This window comes from Mchenga conophoros, linkage group LG3 (genome assembly GCF_057382185.1).
Source record: "Mchenga conophoros isolate Kocher_MC1m ecotype Shallow Benthic linkage group LG3, M_conophoros_male_GT1.1, whole genome shotgun sequence".
Taxonomy (NCBI): Eukaryota; Metazoa; Chordata; class Actinopteri; order Cichliformes; family Cichlidae; genus Mchenga; species Mchenga conophoros.
In genome coordinates, this window is record NC_140528.1 from 48643125 (window position 1) to 48665730 (window position 22606).

Here is a 22606-nt window from a genome sequence, read left to right on the forward strand (position 1 = left end):
TCCCCTCTCATTCATCTGTTCTCCTTGTCCCCTCAAGAAATCAAGGCCATGAAGGAGTACATTGCAGAGGCTTTCCAGCAGGGCTTTATTTGACCCTTCACTTCCCCTGCAGCCACAGGTTCTTTGTTGAGAAGAAGGATGGGGGCATCCATTCCTGTACTGATTATTAGGGTTTAAATAAAGTACCCATCAAGAATACCACAGTCTTCCTCTGCTCTCGACCACACTTGACTCCCTCTCCCAGCCCCAGGCTAAAGCCTCCAGACATTCCCCATTGACCAAGCAGGTCCTTCCGGGACCACTGGTTCATCACTGCCCCCATGCTACTCCATCGATTCTGCTAAATCGTTTGCGGTGGAGGTGGAGGCCTCCGATGTGGGCACCGGTGCCACGCTCTCTCAACAAGGTCCAGATGGAAATAATGCACCCATGCTGCTACTTCTCAAGAACATTTTCCCACATGCAGCAAAGAGATGGCATTGGGGAGAGGGCTTTAGAAGAGTGGTGGCATTGGGTTATGGGAGCAAAAGAACCTTTCCTGATCTGGACCAGTCTTCAGAACTTGATCCACATCCAAACTTCCAAGCAACTCAATCCCAGGCAGGCTTGTTGTGCCCTCTTATTCGAGTCCTCCAACCTTCATCTTGCCTACCATCCTGGTGCCAAGAATGCTAAGTTGGACACCCTCTCCAAACAGTTTTCCTAGGTCAATCTTACGCTGGAGCCTTGCCCGGGTCGTAACACCCGCGAGGTTGTATCTGCTTGTGACATTTGGGCCTGTGCCAAATCCTCCAGCCAATCTTTTGCTAATGACCTTCAGCCCCTCCCTGTTTCCACACATCCCTGGTCTCACGTCAGTCTTGATTTTGTCACCAGTCTTCTGCCAGTGGATGGTCTCAACATTATCCTCACCTTTTTGGATCACTTCTCTTAGGCAGTACACTCGGTTGCTTTATCTTTCTAGGTACCTGGGTGTTCACCTGAATAATAAACTGGACTGGAGCCACAACACTGGTGCTCTTTACAGGAAGGGTCAGAGCAGACTCTACCTTCTGAGGAAGCTGAGGTCATTTGGAGTCCAGGGAGCGCTTTGAAAGACCTTCTATGACTGTGTAGTGGCATCTGTCATTTTTTACAGTGTTGTATGTTGGAGCAGCAGTTTATCGGCAGCTGAGGAAGAGGTTGGATAAACTCATCAGGAAGGCCAGCTCTGTTCTGGGATGCACCCTGGACCCAGTGCAAGATGGCGCCGGTGAGGTCGGCTGCCGTCACGACTGCTCCGACCACTTTTTCTTTGTCTTTATTTTTTAAGTTAGTTTTCAGCGTTTCTAAATAGGCAAAATCATCACCATTGGGTACATTAGGTATGACAGTGACACTCTTGTTTCTATTGGTATACAATGTACTCACAATTCGAAGTTTTTAACTCCGGATCCGAGCTGGCCGAGTGAGATCTTGAGGGAGAACAAAGGGAAGCGGCAGCGGCGGCCTAGAGGGAAGCGAGCCGGCGTCAGGAACAGGCTGAGAGCTCGTGCACACTGCACACCTCTGCCTAGCATCCTGCTCGCCAACGTCCAGTCACTGGAGAACAAGCTTGATGACCTCAGGGCCAGGATAAAGTTCCAGAGAGACATTCGGGACTGCAATCTCCTCTGCTTCACCGAAACATGGCTGAACCCAGCGGTGCCGGACCACGCCATCCAGCCGGCCGAGTTCTTCTCGGTTCACCGCATGGACAGGACACGGGACTCGGGGAAGTCAAGGGGAGGCGGCGTGTGTTTAATGGTGAACAACAACTGGTGCAACAGTGCGAACGTTGTTCCTCTCACACGCTCCTGCACACCAAATCTGGAACTACTGTCCATCGTGTATCGTCCTTTTTATCTACCTCGAGAATTTACATCGGTCATTGTAAGTGCCGTTTATATTCCACCACAGGCGGACACGGTCACCGCCTTATGCGAGCTGCATGAGGCACTCACACAGCACCAGACACAAGCTGCGCTTGTGACGGGGGACTTTAATAGTGCCAACCTCAAACGCGCAGCGCCGAACTTTTATCAACACATCACCTGCCCCACCAGAGGTGAAAGGACACTGGACCACTGCTACACTACGGTCAAGGACGGCTACAAGGCACAATCCCGCCCTCCGTTTGGCAAATCCGATCACGCCGCCATCTTCCTCATGCCAAAATACAAACAAAGGCTAAAACAGGAAGTTCCGGTTCAGAGGAAGATCGCGTGCTGGACTGATCAATCGGTGGCCACGTTAAAGGACGCACTTGACGCACATTGTTCCTGTCCCGAAGAAACCCCACCCTGCTTCTCTCAATGACTATCGCCCTGTAGCCCTCACCTCAGTAGTGATGAAGTGCTTTGAACGCCTGGTCAGAGACTTCATCATTTCTTCACTACCAGACACACTGGACCCACTACAGTTTGCTTACCGTCCAAATCGTTCCACAGACGATGCCATCTCTCATCTCCTCCACACATCACTTATTCACTTGGACACTAGAAGGGGGAATTATGTTAAAATGCTCTTCATAGACTACAGCTCTGCATTTAATACCATAATTCCCTCCACACTCACCACCAAGCTGGAGCCTCTGGGACTCAGCTCATCTATGTGTCAGTGGATCTCCAACTTCCTAACTGGCAGACCACAGGCAGTAAGGATGGGCGGACATGTCTCAGCCTCCACCACTCTCAGCACTGGAGCCCCCCAGGGGTGTGTTCTGAGCCCCCTGCTGTAATCTCTGTACACATATGACTGCGTGGCCACTACCAGCTCCACCACCATCATCAAGTTTGCTGACGACACCGTCGTGGTGGGCCTGATCTCTGATAACAACGAGACGGCCTACCTGAAGGAGATTAGGAATCTGGAGAACTGGTGCCAGAGGAACAACCTCCTTCTAAACGTCAGTAAGACAAAGGAGCTGATAGTGGACTTCAGCACTAAGCAGGAGAGGAACTACCAGACCCCTGTCATCAACGAGTGCCCAGTGGAGAGAGTGGACAGCTTCAAATACCTCAGAGTTCACATGTTGCAGCTTAAGCAATGCATTACCTCTCTACTGGCACCACCCTCTCCAGCCCATGGAATAATCTGTGAGCGTTTCCTGCTCGTGGCATCCAGTAACACTGTGAGGAGCCTTGGAGTCATTTTTGACCAGGGTATGTCTTTCAGCGCACATATTAAACAAATATGTGGAACTACTTTCTTCCATTTGTGCAACATCTCTAAAATGAGCAAAATATCCTGTCTCAGAGTGACGCTGAAAAACTAGTTCATGCATTTATTACTTCTAGGCTGGACTACTTTCCTAAAAACTCCCTGAAAATACTACAGTTAATGAAAAATACTGACAGGGACTAGAAAGAGAGAGCATATGTATCCTATTTTGTCTTCCCTTCATTGGCTCACTGTTAAATGCAGAATCAAAGGCTAAATACAAGGTCTTAAATAATCGGGCCTCATCTTATCTTAATGACCTTGTAGTACCATATCACCTCATTAGAGCACTTCGCTCTCGCACTGCAGGCTTACTTGAGTATTTAAAAGTAGAATGGGAGGGAGAGCCTTCAATTTTCAGGCCCCTCTTCTGTGGAACCAGCTTTCAGTTTGGATTCAGGAGACAGACACTATCTCTACTTTTAAGATTAGGCTTAAAACTTTCCTTTTTACTAAAGCAAATAGTTAGGGCTGGATCAGGTAACCCTGAATCCTCCTTTTGTTATGCTGCAATAGGGTTAGGCTGCTGGGGGATTTCCATGATGCATTGAGTATTTCTTCTTCAGTCACCTTTCTCATTCACTATGTTTTAATAGACCTCTCTGCACTGAATCATACTTGTTATTAATCTCTGGCTTTTTTCCACAGGATGTCTTTTATCCTTTATTCCTTCTTTCGCCCCAACCGGTCATGACAGTCGCTCTCGCTGGAGGTTTCTTCCTGTTAAAAAGGAGTTTTTCCTTCTGTCGCCAAAGTGCTTACTCGTAGAGGGTCATATGATTTTTTTGGTTTTTCTCTATATGTTTTATTGGAGGGTCTACCTTACAATATAAAGCGCCTTGAGGTGACTATTGATGTGATTTGGCGCTGTATGAATACATTGAATTGAATTGAACAAACAAAACCAAATCCAAAGAACTGCAGCACACTCAAGTTTCAGTGAAGCTATTAAAATAGATTTCAACTGCACAAATCTCAGAGTCACAAAAAATCCTTCATCTTAGAAAATTCTTTAACTCCATGACCATTTCAGCATTTTCCTTCTAGACAGCTTAATTTAGGTTCTCACTGATCTACAAATAGGATAAGATATTAGAATAAGGCAAGATGAACATTATCTTTCACAAAGCTGAAAAATGCCCGTGTTAAAGAAGCCAAAACATGAAAAACACAGTAAAATAAAATATCACAGGAAAAAAAATCAGAGACAGGTGAAAACCAGGTAAAATATCGAGTTTTCACAAATGGAAAAGAACAAAAATGTAGGGCTCAATAAGTGTAAAATTAAATATAATCCAGTAAGCAACTGAAAAAGTAAATCCATCCATTTGCTTCCCTTTTTCAGGGCGGGGTACACCCTGGACAGGTCGCCAGTCTGTCACAGGGCTAACACACAGGGACAGACAACCATTCGCACTCACATTCACTCCCGCATTCACAACTATGGGCAATTTAGATTTTTCAATTAACCTATCCCCACAAACTGCATGTCTTTAGACAGTGGGAGGAAGCCGGAGTACCCTGAGAGAACCCACGCAAACACGGGGAGAACATGTAAACTCCACACAGAAAGACCTGGGCCTGATGGTGGAATTGAACTCAGGACCTTCTTACTGTGCGGCAACAGTGCTAGGATGAGAACTTGATCAGTTTCATATTCACAGATTAAATGTTTTCCTCTGTGAACCACCTTGTCCACTTGGAGTCCTCACACTGTTTTGTGGATAAGGCTTGAAGGTTAAAGCCAGCCAGGAACAAATCAGTGACTAAAGCATGGCTAGGAGTGGAAGTTACTGGGAGTGCTGACACATTAGCAGCAACGTAATACAGCGTTATAACAGTGCTGTTATAACGCTGTATTACGTTGTTAATGATAAATTCATGTTGTAGTGGTGCTGGGTTAGAATCAGTAAATGGTTCTTATATAGCACTTGTTTTATAGCACACAACTTGTACATTGACCCATTAACACAAGCACTTTTTTTTCTTTGCTGTTTCTAAGTGCTTACTATCTAACATTCATACACATTCAGAGGAACATGGGCTCCAGTCTTTGCATGCCAAAAGGATATTTGGCATGCAGACTGGAATCAAACCACAAACCTTCTGGTTACTAGGCAACCTGCTCTATCACACAAGCTATAGCCACCCCGTCAATTGGGAGTGAATAGTTGCTTGCTGCCATCTTTTTCTTGTGTGTCTGCTGTTTCTGATCTCTCTATGTTTGATCTTCTCTGATCTTTGCAGACTCTGTCAGACTGCTGAATGGTTCCAGTCTGTGTTCAGGCAGACTGCAGGTGAAGTCTAACCAGAAATGGTCCTCAGTGTGTGAAGCTGACTTTGACCTGCAGGATGCAGAGGTGGTCTGTAGGGAGCTTGGCTGTGGGCCTCCTTCAGTCCTCCAAGGGGCGCTCTATGGAGAAGTGGAGGCTCCAGTGTGGGGCAAAGAGTTCCAGTGTGAAGGCCATGAGTCTGCTCTCCTGGACTGTAGAAGCTCAGGCTCAGCTAGAAAAAGCTGCTCGCCTGGCAAAGCTGTTGGACTCACCTGCTCAGGTAGAAGAGGAGCTGCAGCTTTGATCTGGTTCTAACTCACTTTATCATTTTACTGATGTCACTCTGTTTTCTATCCAGAGCCTCTCAGGCTGGTGGGAGGAGCCAGTCGGTGTGCAGGTACACTGGAGTTCAAACATCTGGGAGAGTGGAGACAAGTAGCTGGGATTTACTCTAACAGGACCCTGAAGGAAGCAGCTGTTATTTGTGAACATCTGGACTGTGGCTCTGCTGTTTATACAGGAAATACAAACAGGTTACCATACATAGCCAAAAGTGTGTGGATGATGAAACCTGAGTGTCTTCAGTCAGGCTCTGCTCTGAGAGAGTGTTTAACATCACATGTTGGACCTCCATATGGAGTACATATTATGACAGAATACCCTAGCCACGTGGATGTCACCTGTTCAGGTAAGCCTATCAGTGATATCAACATCATCATCATATCAAGGTTGGTAGGGTAGACAATGGGTGTTTTCTGTTACTCTAACTTCTGCTTTCTCACATCCTCTCCCCTCCTGTCACCTGTAAATCGTTCCCTCCAACATGATGGATCATCCACTTCCTTAAATGCACCTGGAGGAGATGAGATGAGAATACAGGTCTATTCTAAATGGGAATTTTGGAAATTGTTTTCTTTAATTAGGTTCAACACCCACCTGCAAGCTATAGCCACCCCGTCAATTGGGAGTGAATAGTTGCTTGCTGCCATCTTTTTCTTGTGTGTCTGCTGTCTCTGATCTCTCTGTTTGATCTTCTCTGATCTCTGCAGACTCTGTCAGGCTGCTGAATGGTTCCAGTCTGTGTTCAGGCAGACTGCAGGTGAAGTCTAACCAGAAATGGTCCTCAGTGTGTGAAGCTGACTTTGACCTGCAGGATGCAGAGGTGGTCTGTAGGGAGTTTAGCTGTGGGCCTCTTTCAGTCCTCCAAGGGGCGCTCTATGGAGAAGTGGAGGCTCCAGTGTGGAGCAAAGAGTTTCAGTGTGAAGGCCATGAGTCTGCTCTCCTGGACTGTAGAAGCTCAGGCTCAGCTAGAAACAGCTGCTCGCCTGGCAAAGCTGTTGGACTCACCTGCTCAGGTAGAAGAGGAGCTGTATGGGCTCAAAATGTGGTCATGAATATTTTGTACTTGTAAATCAGTTTTGTACTTGTAAATCAGGATTTGTATGTGTAAAAAAATTTCTGTGTGTGCAAAAAGAATTTGTGTGTGCATAAAAAAAAGATGTGTGTGGACTTAGCCCAAAAAAAATCCCTGCAAGTCACAAGTATGAATTTTGACCCTATTTTTCTTCCTTTCGTCTGATTGGTGAATGTCATGTCAATAACAAATGTAACAATCCAATCAGAGAACAGATGGGTTTGGCTGTCGGAGGGGTGCTTTTTTTTGAACTGCAGGTCTTTGAAGGGAATAAATGCCCTTTTACATGCCAACCCAGCGTTTTCCTTCATCACCACGAAGGAAAACAGTCTGTGGTTGTCCGAGTTTGGTGATTTTTGTGTCACAGGTCTACATGTTTAATACAAGGACTTCCACAGCCTTTTCAACAGCGCTGTGGGGAGGGGCAGCGTTTTGGTAATGACAGTCTTCATTACAAAGCTTTCTTCGTTATGAATTAGCATACATGTTTTTATTGAACATTTGAAGAACCAGCAAAAAAGAACAGAAACTCTTGTAGAGGACATAAAGTCAGAGATAGAAACGACAAGGAGCAGGTGCATCTAGTACAGGTAGAGCTGCTGCAAAAACCCACAGAGCCCAGCAGCCAGCGCAACAAATTCTGGATCCTTTGCTTTTAGTTAGCATTAGCAGCACATCCTGCGTCCGATGTGAAAGGACTTTTATGGTGCGCACTGTGACTCACAGCAATGGTCCTGGGTCAGCCCTGACTTTGTGTTAAACTAATCCTAAAGTAATAAAGGTATTTCTAACCACTGACATACCACAACTTTATCCTTTCAACAGCTGCTGAAAGTAAGGGGACCTAACTGCTATCAGATATTTATATAGAGATTACCCTTCAAGGACCTGCAGTTCAAAAAAGCGCCCCTCCGACAGCCAAACCCATCTGTTCTCTGATTGGATTGTTACATTTGTGATTGACATGACATTGACCAATCAGATGAAAGGAAGAAAAATAGGGTCAAAATTCGTACTTGTTACTTGCAGGTTTTTTTTTTGGCTAAGTCCACACACAAATCTTTTTTACGCACACACAAATTCTTTTTACACATACAAAACTGATTTACAAGTACAAAATATTTATGACCACATTTTGAACCCATAGGAGCTGCAGCTTTGATCTGGTTCAAACTCACTTTATTCTTTCACTGATGACTCTGTGCTCTCTGTTAGAGCCTGTCAGATTGGTGCGAGGAGCCAGTCGCTGTGCAGGTACACTGGAGTTCAACCACCAGGGAAACTGGAGACCAGTATCTGGTTTTGGCTGGACCCTGAAGAAAGCAGCTGTTTTCTGTCAACATCTGGGCTGTGGCTCTGTTGTTTTTGTAGGAGAAAGAGATAACTACTTATCGGGAGATCATGTGAACATCAACCCTGACTGTGTTCATATTGGACCTGCTTTGAAGGACTGTGCAACATTAGGTTCCTCCATTTACAACTTGGATCTCAAGTGTTCAGGTAAGCCTATTAATGATATCAACTATGACATCATTGGAGCTGTGTAGCATGGACAAATGGTGCTTTTTATATTGCTCTATCCTGCATCCTCACATTAAGTTGCAAACAGTTAAAGTGACTGAACATCAGAACTAAAAACACTGATCCTTACATGAACTAGAAGATTTAAAGGAAATATGAAGTAATTATTAAAAACAACAAAAGTAATAATGTTGCTAATAATCAGCTCTGTCAGTCAGGTCACTTCTCTAAATGAATAAAGGCCTGTTGGATTTTATTGGCTATCAGAGAAGACACTGTGTGACTGGTAGTTGGTCTGACAGCCGATCTAGCTGTGCAGCACCTCATAACTAACTGACATCTCTTCACACTGAAGCTCTGGAAGCAAACACATCTTATTTGGAAGTTGCAGCTCCTCTGTCCTCACATCTCTGTCACATCCTCATTGAGAGTGACTGGGATTTGAGGAAAGGATGGAAGTGAAAGAAGCAAGGAGACCCCATAGCATGATGACAAACAGCCTAAGGCTTGAGCCCAGTAAAATTCTGTTTGATAATTGCACCTGTTTTTGTTGTCACTTTTTTTGTTTGCCCACTTTTATCCACTTTTATTCAGCTGCGTATCTGTTACCATTGTGTGTTTGTGCTTGTGATTTATTTTTGGACCTCTGACTTTTATATGCTGAAAGTTTGAATAAATAAATAGTTGTTTGCTGACATCTTTTTCTTGTGTGTCTGTTGTCTCTGATCTCTGCAGACTCTGTCAGGCTGCTGAATGGTTCCAGTCTGTGTTCAGGCAGACTGCAGGTGAAGTCTAACCAGAAATGGTCCTCAGTTTGTGAAGCTGACTTTGACCTGCAGGATGCAGAGGTGGTCTGTAGGGAGCTTGGCTGTGGGCCTCTTTCAGTCCTCCAAGGGGCGCTCTATGGAGAAGTGGAGGCTCCAGTGTGGGGCAAAGAGTTCCAGTGTGAAGGCCATGAGTCTGCTCTCCTGGACTGTAGAAGCTCAGGCTCAGCTAGAAAAAGCTGCTCGCCTGGCAAAGCTGTTGGACTCACCTGCTCAGGTAGAAGAAGAGCTGTATGGGCTCAAAATGTGGTCATGAATATTTTGTACTTGTAAATCAGGATTTGTATGTGTAAAAATAATTTGTGTGTGCGTAAAAAAAAGATTTGTGTGTGGACTTAGCCAAAAAAAAAACCTGCAATTTACAAGTACGAATTTTGACCCTATTTTTCTTCCTTCCGTCTGATTGGTGAATGTCATGTCAATAACAAATGTAACAATCCAATCAGAGAACAGATGGGTTTGGCTCTCGGAGGGGTGCTTTTTTTTTTAACTGCAGGTCTTTGAAGGGAATAAATGCCCTTTTACATGCCAACCCAGCGTTTTCCTTCATCACCACGAAGGAAAACAGTCTGTGGTCGTCCGAGTTTGGTGATTTTTGTGTCACAGGTCTACATGTTTAATACAAGGACTTCCACAGCCTTTTCAACAGCGCTGCGGAGCGTGGGTGGTGGTGGGGGGGGGCAGTGTTTTGGAAATGACAGTCTTCATTACAAAGCTTTCTTCGTTATGAATTAGCATACATGTTTTTATTGAACATTTGAAGAACTAGCAAAAAAACCCAGAAACTCTTGTAGAGGACATAAAGTCAGAGATAGAAAAGACAAGGAGCAGGTGCATCTAGTACAGGTAGAGCTGCTGCAAAAACCCACAGAGCCCAGCAGCCAGCGCAACAAATTCTGGATCCTTTGCTTTTAGTTAGCATTAGCAGCACATCCTGCGTCCGATGTGAAAGGACTTTTATGCTGCGCACTGTGACTCACAGTAATGGTCCCGGGTCAGCCCTGACTTTGTGTTAAACTAATCCTAAAGTAATAAAGGTATTTCTAACCACTGACATACCACAACTTTATCCTTTCAACAGCTGCTGAAAGTAAGGGGACCTAGCTGCTATCAGATATTTATATAGAGATTACCCTTCAAGGACCTGCAGTTCAAAAAAGCGCCCCTCCGACAGCCAAACCCATCTGTTCTCTGATTGCATTGTTACATTTGTGATTGACATGACATTGACCAATCAGATGGAAGGAAGAAAAATAGGGTCAAAATTCATACTTGTTACTTGCAGGTTTGTTTTTTTTGGCTAAGTCCACACACAAATCTTTTTTTTAACGCATACAAAACTGATTTACAAGTACAAAATATTTATGACCACATTTTGAGCCCATAGGAGCTGCAGCTTTGATCTGGTTCAAACTCACTTTATTCTTTCATTAATGACTCTCTGATTTCTGTTCAGAGTCTCATGTCAGGTTGATGGGAGGAGCCAGTCGTTGTGCAGGTACACTGGAGTTCAACCACCAGGGAAACTGGAGACCAGTATCTGGTTTTGGCTGGACCCTGAAGAAAGCAGCTGTTTTCTGTCAACATCTGGGCTGTGGCTCTGTTGTTTTTGTAGGACAAAGAAAGAAGTCCTTATCGGGAGATCAGGTGAACATCAACCCTGACTGTGTTCATTCTGCACTTGCTTTGGAGGAGTGTGCAACATTAGGTTCCTTCATTTACAACTTGGATCTCAAGTGTTCAGGTAAGCCTATTAATGATATCAACTATGACATCATTGGAGCTGTGTAGCATGGACAAATGGTGCTTTTTATATTGCTCTATCCTGCATCCTCACATTAAGTTGCAAACAGTTAAAGTGACTGAACATCAGAACTAAAAACACTGATCCTTACATGAACTAGAAGATTTAAAGGAAATATGAAGTAATTATTAAAAACAACAAAAGTAATAATGTTGCTAATAATCAGCTCTGTCAGTCAGGTCACTTCTCTAAATGAATAAAGGCCTGTTGGATTTTATTGGCTATCAGAGAAGACACTGTGTGACTGGTAGTTGGTCTGACAGCCGATCTAGCTGTGCAGCACCTCATAACTAACTGACATCTCTTCACACTGAAGCTCTGGAAGCAAACACATCTTATTTGGAAGTTGCAGCTCCTCTGTCCTCACATCTCTGTCACATCCTCATTGAGAGTGACTGGGATTTGAGGAAAGGATGGAAGTGAAAGAAGCAAGGAGACCCCATAGCATGATGACAAACAGCCTAAGGCTTGAGCCCAGTAAAATTCTGTTTGATAATTGCACCTGTTTTTGTTGTCACTTTTTTTGTTTGCCCACTTTTATCCACTTTTATTCAGCTGCGTATCTGTTACCATTGTGTGTTTGTGCTTTTGATTTATTTTTGGACCTCTGACTTTTATATGCTGAAAGTTTGAATAAATAAATAGTTGTTTGCTGACATCTTTTTCTTGTGTGTCTGTTGTCTCTGATCTCTGCAGACTCTGTCAGGCTGCTGAATGGTTCCAGTCTGTGTTCAGGCAGACTGCAGGTGAAGTCTAACCAGAAATGGTCCTCAGTTTGTGAAGCTGACTTTGACCTGCAGGATGCAGAGGTGGTCTGTAGGGAGCTTGGCTGTGGGCCTCTTTCAGTCCTCCAAGGGGCGCTCTATGGAGAAGTGGAGGCTCCAGTGTGGGGCAAAGAGTTCCAGTGTGAAGGCCATGAGTCTGCTCTCCTGGACTGTAGAAGCTCAGGCTCAGCTAGAAAAAGCTGCTCACCTGGCAAAGCTGTTGGACTCACCTGCTCAGGTAGAAGAGGAGCTGCAGCTTTGATCTGGTTCTAACTCACTTTATTCTTTCATTAATGACTCTCTGATTTCTGTTCAGAGTCTCATGTCAGGTTGATGGGAGGAGCCAGTCGCTGTGCAGGTACACTGGAGGTGAAACACCTGGAAGAATGGAGACTAGTGCATGGCTCTGACTGGACCCTGAAGGAAGCAGCTGTTGTTTGTGAACATCTGGGCTGTGGCTCTGCTGTTTATGTAGGAGAAAGAGAAGAGTTCCCATACAGATTCGTGTGGGAGATCAAACCTGACTGTGTTCACTTTCAATCTGGTCAAATAGAGTGCGCAAAATCAACTGTTGTATCCTCCATCCTGGATCTCACCTGCTCCGGTAAGGTTCAGTGACATCATCAATGGTATAATCAGAGCTGGGTCCAGTAGACGTGGACTACATTTAAATGATCAAAACATCTACCTCTCATCTTTTCCTACCCACTTTTAGTTGATCTCAGTGAACCGTGAACTGTCTTGACATCAAAGACAGTCTGTTGGAGAGTTGATTAAGAGTTGGGAAAAGATAAGAGTGGTGTGCAGAGACTCCACCTGCATTGACACTTGACTCCTAAATGTCACTGACTACAACGTCCAGACGCAGAACTATAAATTGCATGTCTTACTTCAGCCAGATATATTTTACCTCTGTTATTTGATGCATGTTAAATTAATGAGAGCAGCCTGGGAAAATTATGCCTTCATTACAAAGGCCAGAATTTTAAAGGGAAATGAACATAAGGGGATAGATTTACTGCAGCAGAAGAAAACACGAGTTGGTGTTAAAAACCTGCTGTGAGGATCTACCTAAGAGGCACACTACCAGTGGCTGAGAGGATGGGCCTGTTTCTCAGGCTGGCCTTACTGCAAAAGCAGGAGTTTCATCTTCAGAGCACAAAATCTAGGGAGGAAAGTACCTAAATGAATCAGGCACAGTGAGACATATTCAGGTCTGCAAAAAGCTGTTGCTTTTATTGTTCATTTATTTAGAATAAGAGTCCGAGATGTTGTCAGAACAAGTGTGTAATTATCAGAGGTGGAGGGTTTAGATCCGTGAGCACAGGGCCAAAACTGGCTCTGTGCTGTAGATCTTCACTCTGTAATGCTGGAAATTCACAGAAAGGCTTCATCGTGTTAGTGTTCTTCTGCACGCCGTACAGCTCAGCTGCTCCACATCATGCAGCTGTCCTCTGATTAACCCTGATCTCGAACTGAGTCTCCTTCCTTAGGACTTCACACAGTCCCAGCAGTTTCTACCAGCATAGTTCTCCTGATACCACAAACATGATGATCCTCCTTCAGCCTCATCTCATTAATCTGAGCTGCATCACTGTTTTCCACACAACAGTAAAACCTGAGCTCACACTCCTGCATCATTCTCTCCCTCATTGGCTTTGCTGGTTTCTGAGCTGCTCTCTGCAGATTGCTGGTTATTCCTGAAGTGAACACCCTGTGACTGCAGTATCACAGTAATTTACCCCAGGTAGTAAATCTGCCTCGTAGCCAGTAAAACATTCCTGCTGCAGAGATGATCCAGTTCGAACTCGTTTCCTCCTCGTTTAGGATTTCTGTGACCTATATGCTCACTGATCCCAGCTGACCAAGAGTAAACATGAATCCATGATCATCATGTAGGCTGACTCACCTCTGCAGACATTACAGATGCAGACTGGATCATCCAGAACAGAAACATTCTGACCAGCTCACAGGGCTCATAATCAGACTCAGAGTTTCTATAAATCTATATTCTTCACATGCAGCAGTAACAGTTACCAAATGTTTTTCCAGCTGTGTGATGTTTGATTATGCAGATCTGAATCATGCAAACAGATAAACATCAGACCTAATAACACTGATCTTTACATGAACTAGAAGATTTGAAGGAAATATGAAATAATGAAAACAACAACAGTAATAATGCTGCTAATAATTAGCTCTGTCAGTCAGGTCACATTTCTAAACAAATAAAGGCCTGTTGGAGTTTATCAGCCTATCAGAGAAGACATTGTGTGATGTTGGTAGTCGGTCTGACAGCTGATCCAGCTGTGCAACACGTTATAACTAACTGGCATATCTTTGCACTGAAGCTCTGGAAGCAAACATTTCTAATGTGGAAGCTTCAGCTCTATCTTAAGCTCCTTTAGCTTTTTTGTTGGACCTCTGACTTTTATATACTGAAAGTTTGAATAAGTGAATAGTTGTTTGCTGCCATCTTTTTCTTGTGTGTCTGCTGTCTCTGATCTCTCTATGTTTGATCTTCTCTGATCTCTGCAGACTCTGTCAGGCTGCTGAATGGTTCCAGTCTGTGTTCAGGCAGACTGCAGGTGAAGTCTAACCAGAAATGGTCCTCAGTGTGTGAAGCTGACTTTGACCTGCAGGATGCAGAGGTGGTCTGTAGGGAGTTTAGCTGTGGGCCTCCTTCAGTCCTCCAAGGGGCGCTCTATGGAGAAGTGGAGGCTCCAGTGTGGAGCAAAGAGTTTCAGTGTGAAGGCCATGAGTCTGCTCTCCTGGACTGTAGAAGCTCAGGCTCAGCTAGAAAAAGCTGCTCACCTGGCAAAGCTGTTGGACTCACCTGCTCAGGTAGAAGAGGAGCTGCAGCTTTGATCTGGTTCTAACTCACTTTATTTTTTTACTGATGACTCTGCTTTTTATACAGCACTTATTGATTTCAGGTTGGAGGGAGGAGCCAGTCGCTGTGCAGGTACACTGGAGGTGAAAGTGAGAGAATGGAGACCACTGGCTGACTATGGTCTCTCTTTTCGAGAAGATGGATATCTTATCTGCGAACATCTGAACTGTGGCTCTACTCTTTCTATAGAATATAGACACGATTTCTCATACAGTTCTGTGTGGAAGATTAAACATCACTGTATTGAATCTGGATCTACTCTGAGAGAGTGTGTGAGATCAAAAATATCAGGAAGATCACAAATAATTCCAGGAACATATGTATTAGACAGTGTCTCCTTTCTGGATATCACCTGCTCAGGTAATGATAAATGACATCATGTACGTCTGTGATGTTCCCATTGTGTTCCTTCCCCAGTTACAATGATGCTCAGCAGTTTCTGTTGGACTGAATTGTAAAGTTTGTGGAAGTTTCCACAGACATCACTTTCTCTTTCTTGATTGGAAATTTCATTGTTTGTGTGTATTTACAGAAGTGCTGGTTCAGCCAATCATCTCTGTGTCTTCCTCCATGGATGTGGTGTCTGAAGCCCAGCAGCATTGGCTTCAGGTTTTTAGAGGCTCCAGCTTCAACATCAGCTGCTCCATTCAGCCACAGTACCCTGGAGGCTTCTTCCAGCTCACCTTCACTTCCTCCAACACACCATACAACTACACCCAGCCAGCTGTCAATCACTCTTCCCACTTCCTGTTTCCTGCAGCAGACCCCGCCCACCAAGGAAGTTACAGCTGTCTTTATCACGTACATGCTTTGTCACATAGCTTCTACTCTGAAAGCCACCGGCTGTCTGTGTCTGTCTCAGGTAAGCTGAAGCAGAAACTTACACATTCTAAAAAAACAAACTTATAGAAAGTATTTAAACCGGAGCAGAAAGTGCAAGACAGAGCATGTTTCGTTACCACTGTAACTGTGGTCACTCATTAGTGGATCTGTTCATGTCCAGAGGATCATTATTCTGCTAAAATGTCCTCTTCAGATTCAGCTTCAGCTTTCACACAAATGATCTGACATTATCTCCCAGTTCTCTTTGATACAAAGCAGAGTTGAAGAAAACACTGAAAGATGTCCAGTCTCTGAGGCAGCGAAGCAACAGTAAACCATAACATGTCAACCTCCATGCTTTACAGTGGCTTTCAGCTTCCTCTCCTGTAAATCTATCTTTGGTCTAAATCAAATATGTCTGCTGTCACTGTGGCCAAACACCTCCATCTCTGCTTCCTGTGTTCAGAGCACATTATTCCTACTCTGTGACTGATGATCTTTGAGAAACTGTACTTTGTCTCTGATGTTCTTCTTGGACAGTAATCTTACAGACACAACAAGCAGCTCCATGTGGAAGTGATGCTCAAAGATTTCACTGCAGTTTGTGTTTAATAGCAGCTGTTGGACTCATGATGACTGTGAATGTGTTTGATCAGATCCTCCAGATCCCACTGGTTTCATCATCAGAGCGGTCGTCCTACCACTGATTCTGCTGCTGGAGAACGTTGTCCTGTATTTCTACTGTAAGGTACTGAACATATGTTTGTATCTGACAATAAAGCCCTCAGGCTGTTTTAATGAGCTAAAGAGAGGAGTGATGCAGTCAGTCTGTGTGCTCCTGTGTCTCTCCAGGCCAGCAGGGGGAGGAAGCTGGGCAGACGGGAGAACATTGAGCTGGTTGACCGTAACCTCGGTGTTGGTGCAGCTGAAGGAGGGCTGGCTGAAGAGGAAGGAGTTCAGGGAGCAGAAGAGAACCTCTGAGGAGTTCATCTCACATCCTGATGAATTTCTGAGCTGACTCACAAGTGACTATCCCATTGGCTGAGTCAAAGATTCTACTTTTTTCTATTGAAGATCCATTAAAGCAATTAGGCTGGAATGATTCTGTAGTTTTTTTTTTTGTTTGTTTTTTTTTAACATTAAAATACCTAAGCCATAAATGTTTTTATGCATCTCTCTGGATTTTCTGATCTCCATGCCAACTGTTTGCTGCTAAACATATCAAATGCAGTTTGAATTTCAGATGCTTTTACTGGTTCCGCTCTCCCAGTTAAAATCAAAAGGTGACGGGTTGTGTTCAAATTTTTTCAGAAGGAAGTACAGGAAAGCAATCTCTCATTTAAAAAGATTTAATCATGTTCATATTATCCTACTACTGATTCTAATATCTAGTTCGGGACATTCTGTTTAGATTGAATATCTCTTTTACATTGCTTTTATTCTGTCGTAGCTATTCTGGTCTTCTATCTCCTGTCTGCATATGTATGCATATTTATATGTATACATGTATATATGTCCACATACGTACCTGTGTGTGTGTGTTTGTATACGTATATGCATTTATATGTATATGTGAGAGTCTGCTTGTGTGTAATATAAAAAAAACACCCAGCACGCCCCTGCGGGCGGTTTGTCCTTCAAGCTCGGGTCCTCTACCAGAGGCCTGGGAGCTTGAGGGTCCTGCGCAGTATCTTAGCTGTTCCCAGGACTGCGCTCTTCTGGACAGAGATCTCCGATGTTATTCCCGGGATCTGCTGGAGCCACTCGCCTAGCTTGGGAGTCACCGCACCTAGTGCTCCGATTACCACGGGGACCACCATTACCTTCACCCTCCACATCCTCTCGAGCTCTTCTCTGAGCCCTTGGTATTTCTCCAGCTTCTCGTGTTCTTTAAAAAAAGCATATCTCTCCTCTGGTATCTTGAGGAATTTTTTTTTCTTTTTGAACTATTTCTCTTTATGTGAAAGATCAGTAGTGAATGATAGACAGGAAAGAGCAGAAGTCTTGCAGCAAAGCCCCACAGTCCCCACTCAAACCCAGCCTGCTGCATCTCAGCCATAAGCCATATGAATGTCTTTTCAATTGGTCAGCTGAACTAGCCACCAGTAAAGAATTCAAATCATGGGTCAGAATCAAAGAAGGGAGCACACTGAGAGGGAGGAAAAGACTCTGGACAGTCAGTTGGAATCAAACACGATTCATTTTTATGGCTAGATAAATGACCAACCGTCAGATTGCTAACAGGTTATGTGATTTCATTTCCATCTTCTTGGAACTTCTGTTAAAATATTTGCATTAGTCTATTAATTATTTCTGTCATTAAACAAGAAAAAAAGAAACTGTTCAATTCGCATCAAAGTAATTCCAGAATTACTTTGATGTTTCCAGTTTTGACAACATGCTTTTTTATAAACAGTAAATAAAATGTCTTCTAAAATGTCAACCACTGATAATTACTGCCTTAATTTTTTTCTATTGTGAGTTAAACAGTTTGTAAGGCAACACTTCTCCAGGTATTTTATAAAAGTGTGTGATTACTCTCTTGTCTTAAATTGAGCTTTCTCCAAATGTCTTTCTACCTGCAGCTAGACCACAAATAATATTCATATGAAACAGCTTTGGGAGGTGAGAAAAAAATGAATCAGCTGAGAGTGAAGAGGACAACCTGAGAGATCTAAAAATCCAAGTCCCAAAATACAGAAGGCTCCTGTCACTGTTAGATTTGTTGATTGTCATTTATGCTTAGAAATATCTACTCATGTATGCTTAGAGTTTTATAATCAATGTCATGTTGGTAGAGGTCTGATCCTTAGTAGTCTGTGGAGACTCTGGGAGGCACACACAACTTAAGGTCAGGAGAGAGGTTATATCTGCTCTTACTTCACCTTCACAGACATAATGCCTTTTTTAGATGAACTGCTGGACTTCCAAACCAGCAGGTTTAGGGAAGTGAAGGAACGGCGTTTGTCCAGTTCTCTCCAGTGCACGAGAAACATAAAGAACTTTGCCTACTTGTGTCTTGCTTTGCTGTGTAACTAAATTGTCTTCAACGTTCCAGTGAATAGGGTTGAGCTACAAACCTATCAGTCACCATTGTAAACTTTCTGAATTTTAAAGACATACATGGTAATTTTAATTCTACATCCTAAATGGTCGGGAGTTGTGCAACCAAACTCAGCACACAAGTACATCTTAGACCCCTGAAACCTTTAATGTTACAATGTGAAATTCTGACTACACCCACGCATAAGCTACATAAGATAGAAGTGCTACATAAGCACTTGTTTTACCTTAATTATTATTTTCAAACTTCTTGAATCTTACCTAGCAACCACCTACCTACAGGCTAAAATGACCTAGTTTAACATTCATGCACCTGTAACGCATGGCCAAGAGTAAAAACAGGCCAAGTAGTGTTGGAGCACAATCATGTCCAAGTAATAACTGTATTTTAGAAACCTCCCCCACTTCCTATGCTTATGTCTATAGTGAAAGGTTATTCTGCTGAGTTGTGTATATTCAATGTAATACAATTAAATGGGGCAACAAATTATCCAAGATCTTTGCACAAATTAATGAAATTGTGATAGAAATTTTACCACATGCGTAATAAAAATAAAAAATAAAGAGTAAAGCCACAGTCTGCAGGATATTTGACAAATAACAAACAAGTATAGAATTTTATGCAGGAACAAGTTATCCACCTACCGTCATTACAGAATACATTAAAACTATTCTATGCAAAAACTATATCAGTTTTATTCTATACAATATTAGTCCAGAATAAGATTTCTGTAGAGAAAGTCAAGTTCTTTTTTTGCATGACTTTTATATTAGTTACAGTGTTGATAGAATTGATATGAAACAGAAAAGACCTTAATAATGAGGAAAGCATGTGGCTACCAACAATGTGATGCTCATGCCCTACTGGAGTAAGCAATGCATCTTATATGACATCACACACTGTGGACACACTGACCACAAGCAACATGTTCTCTACATTTTATTTGTTTTCTTCTATTTTATTACTTATACAAGGCACTGAGGTACTTTTAATTAACTAAAACTACACATATGAGAGAGTACAGGAATTTATATATTTATTTCATTTCATTTCATTTCATTTATTTGTTCATTTTCAGGCACAACAAATACCTATATTGAACATAAAATGCACAAAATAACTTCAGCATAACCAAAAATTAAAAACATAAGAAAAAGAGGCACATCGAGTAGAATCTCACAGATAAGGGAACAAAATTAAAAGGTACAAAGAGACTTCTGAAATACGGATACATAAAAAACTGTAATGGTGCTGGATCGTTGACCCAGCGTTTTGGGTTTCATATGATTATTTTCCTCTGTACCAGTTTATTCTGATTTTGGTACCCTGTGTCCTCCCCTTATGCCCTGTTTATGTCCCTGAGTTTGCGTTTTGGATTTCCTCTTTTATTCTGAAGGTCTGTGTCTGTGGTCATTGTGTTCAGCTTGTATCCTCCAGTCATTATGTATATTAGAATCAGCTGTGTCTCCCACCTGTATGTCATTTCCTGGTCTCCTTGTGTGTGTATATATAGTGGGTGTCGGTCTGCGTTTGTTGTCGGCTCGTCTGTGTTCCATGGTGTTTCGTTTACTCGCTCTGCAGCTCTCTGCCCCGCACCATGTTTCGTATGTCCTCAGGTTTGTTATTTAGTTTTCCCAGTTTAGGTTTCTTTAGTCATTTCTCATTTGCCTGTTTTGCCACTTGTAAATAAATGTCACTCGTATCATCAGTCACTGCCTGCATTTTGGGTCCTTTTTCCTCCCACATCACAAACTAAGAAAAGTACAAATTAAGTTGGTTAAAAACAGCAAAAGAAAGACTGACATTGTGTTTGAGAGAAGTGCAAATTGTATTAATAAGTAATATGCACACTAAACATGAAATAACCTTATAAGCATTTTGTTTATATCTTACCAGTTTATATACAATTCTACCCTACACTAAACATATAAGATTTAATATATTATATGAACCTACCTGTCCACTGGTATAAGCATGTGGAAGTAGGGACCTCACAGCACAGGCATACTACCAACCTATCACAGAACTGTGTTGTACATGTGTATATGATGTATTTTTAATCTATTGTGTTTATAAATGTAAAGAAGACAAAGGGAAACCAAACATTAGCTCACGTTTAAACAAGGAAGGATTATTCATTAAATTATTTATGCGCATATTTAAGGAGAATTTGGATATCTAGAGGACTTTCAGTGAACTGCTTCAATTTTTTTTTATTGTAATACAAGTACTGAGTTTCTGAAATCTTACCTGTGGTATATTATTATTAAAACTAAACATTTTAAAATTGACTCAAAATTAACTGAATTTATACAGAAACAATAAAATATCCAATTATGACATATTCAAATAGTTTATCAGATGTGGATGTGCTGCTTGCGGTGATAGTGTGCCTCTCCTAGATTTGTGTGTTGCACAGAAAAGGCATGGCTGGCAAACCTTTTGTGCAAGTAGTGAAGCCTTTAGTGAAACAGTCCTGCTAAATTGGGTCAACCCCTCACCCAGCTCAGACTTGGTCAAAACATAGGTCAATTTAGCAAAAAAAAAAAAAATGTTTCAGCAAACACGACAGCCTTTTCCTTTACAGTTTATCAGCATCAGTGTGGAAAACTGTTGCATAGCTGTAAGGGAAGCTGGTATATTAATGTCAATAAGAAGCTCTTGCCACCCAGCTCCTGCATTCCCAATTTAGCATAGCCACGCAATTGTGCTCTACCACTTCATCAGCAACAGGCAGCAGAGTCCATCATGGCTTTTTCAGCTGCAGCAGCAGCTCGGACACAGAGAGGACTCTGAGCTGAAAATCTGTTCGTGAGTAAAGTGGACTAAAATATTTTTTTTGGTTTTTTTGCAAACTACCAGTTTGCTTGTAAATAAAATTGTGAATGTTACACTGTATATATTGAGCTCAGCAGTAGTAATAGTAGGAGTGTGACAGTAGAAACAGTTACAGTTTTTGGTATGTTACAAATTGCTTCAACAAACTTGGGGGAGAGTGAACTGTCCTCAGCTGTGATCGCATGACCTTAATATGTAATATATTACATTATCATCATTTATTATTAGTGAATCATATATCATCTATATACTTTGGATGTCAAATGATTCCAGGTGAAATCACCTGGAATGGACACCACTGAAAATAGAAGTAAAATACAAGTGCTGTATAATCTCACATTGTGGTTCCTGCAAACTGTTAAAAGTCAAATAACATTTTGCCCAGCAGTGCTCCTCATGATAGTTTACACAAGGTCATTGCTTCACTTTAGGTTTGCAGATGAATTCTTTTATGACACCAATCTGTTACCTGGCAACACTGTCAAAATTCACTTCTTCACTTAAATATGACTGTTTTCAATGAGAAAACAACACGATTCTATGTGAATTCAGTGCTATTTGAATGTTTTCATTAGGAAAATTGTGACACATTAATTACAATAAAAACTAAATTCAGTGCATGAAACTCTGCTGATAAACAGAGCAATTGAATATTGTGAGCCTGTTAATTATTTACAGATAGTGTGATCATTTTAAAGGATGGGCCACATGCAACAGTCGTCACCCTGTGACATTAATATTGGTTTCATAATATTTCATGCATTTTTTTTAAATCGGGTCTGCATTCAGAGCTCTCATCATTATTTTCTTATTCTTTTCTTCTTGTACTTTGTGCAAAACCCTCTTATTTTTAACAACAACTCAAGAGGTTAGTCAGTGCGGCTAAAACCTGGCCAGGAATCGCAGTTTGTCCTCTTTAAGAACACTGCCAGGCTCCGTAGATACCTATCAATGATTTACACAGTGTCATGAGATAATGGACGGCGGCATTCGGGTATGTATTTGTTTTTTTTAGTGTTATCTAAAATTTATTTTAGAACTTAACTTCACAGAAAACATCATTTTGAGACTGTTCTGTGGTGTCTTAACTTAAAAGCATACTGGTGATTATCAGCTGTTATTTATGTATAATTGACAGCAACACAGTAA

At 42.3% G+C, this 22606-nt stretch overlaps 1 protein-coding gene across 1 annotated transcript; it reads left to right on the forward strand.

The window, feature by feature from the left end:
- Positions 1–3049: 3049 nt before the first annotated feature.
- Positions 3050–18352, forward strand: LOC146579134 (scavenger receptor cysteine-rich type 1 protein M130-like). Its single transcript, XM_085267925.1, has 14 exons — positions 3050–3182; positions 5488–5793; positions 5872–5910; positions 6563–6868; positions 8143–8427; positions 9184–9489; positions 10729–11016; positions 11773–12078; positions 12157–12444; positions 14379–14684; positions 14761–15093; positions 15266–15595; positions 16212–16303; positions 16408–18352. The coding sequence occupies exons 1-14, from the start codon at positions 3050–3052 to the stop codon at positions 16534–16536; spliced, it is 3447 nt and encodes a 1148-aa protein (XP_085124051.1). The 3' UTR covers positions 16537–18352.
- The last annotated feature ends 4254 nt before the right edge of the window (positions 18353–22606 follow it).

Coding starts and splice junctions, on each gene's coding strand:
- LOC146579134 (XM_085267925.1), top strand. CDS start 3,050: ATGTTGCAGCTTAAGCAATGCATTACCTCTCTACTGGCACCACCCTCT. Junction 8,428..9,183: donor CTTGGATCTCAAGTGTTCAG/GTAAGCCTATTA, acceptor TGATCTCTGCAG/ACTCTGTCAGGCTGCTGAAT. Junction 15,596..16,211: donor GCTGTCTGTGTCTGTCTCAG/GTAAGCTGAAGC, acceptor GTGTTTGATCAG/ATCCTCCAGATCCCACTGGT.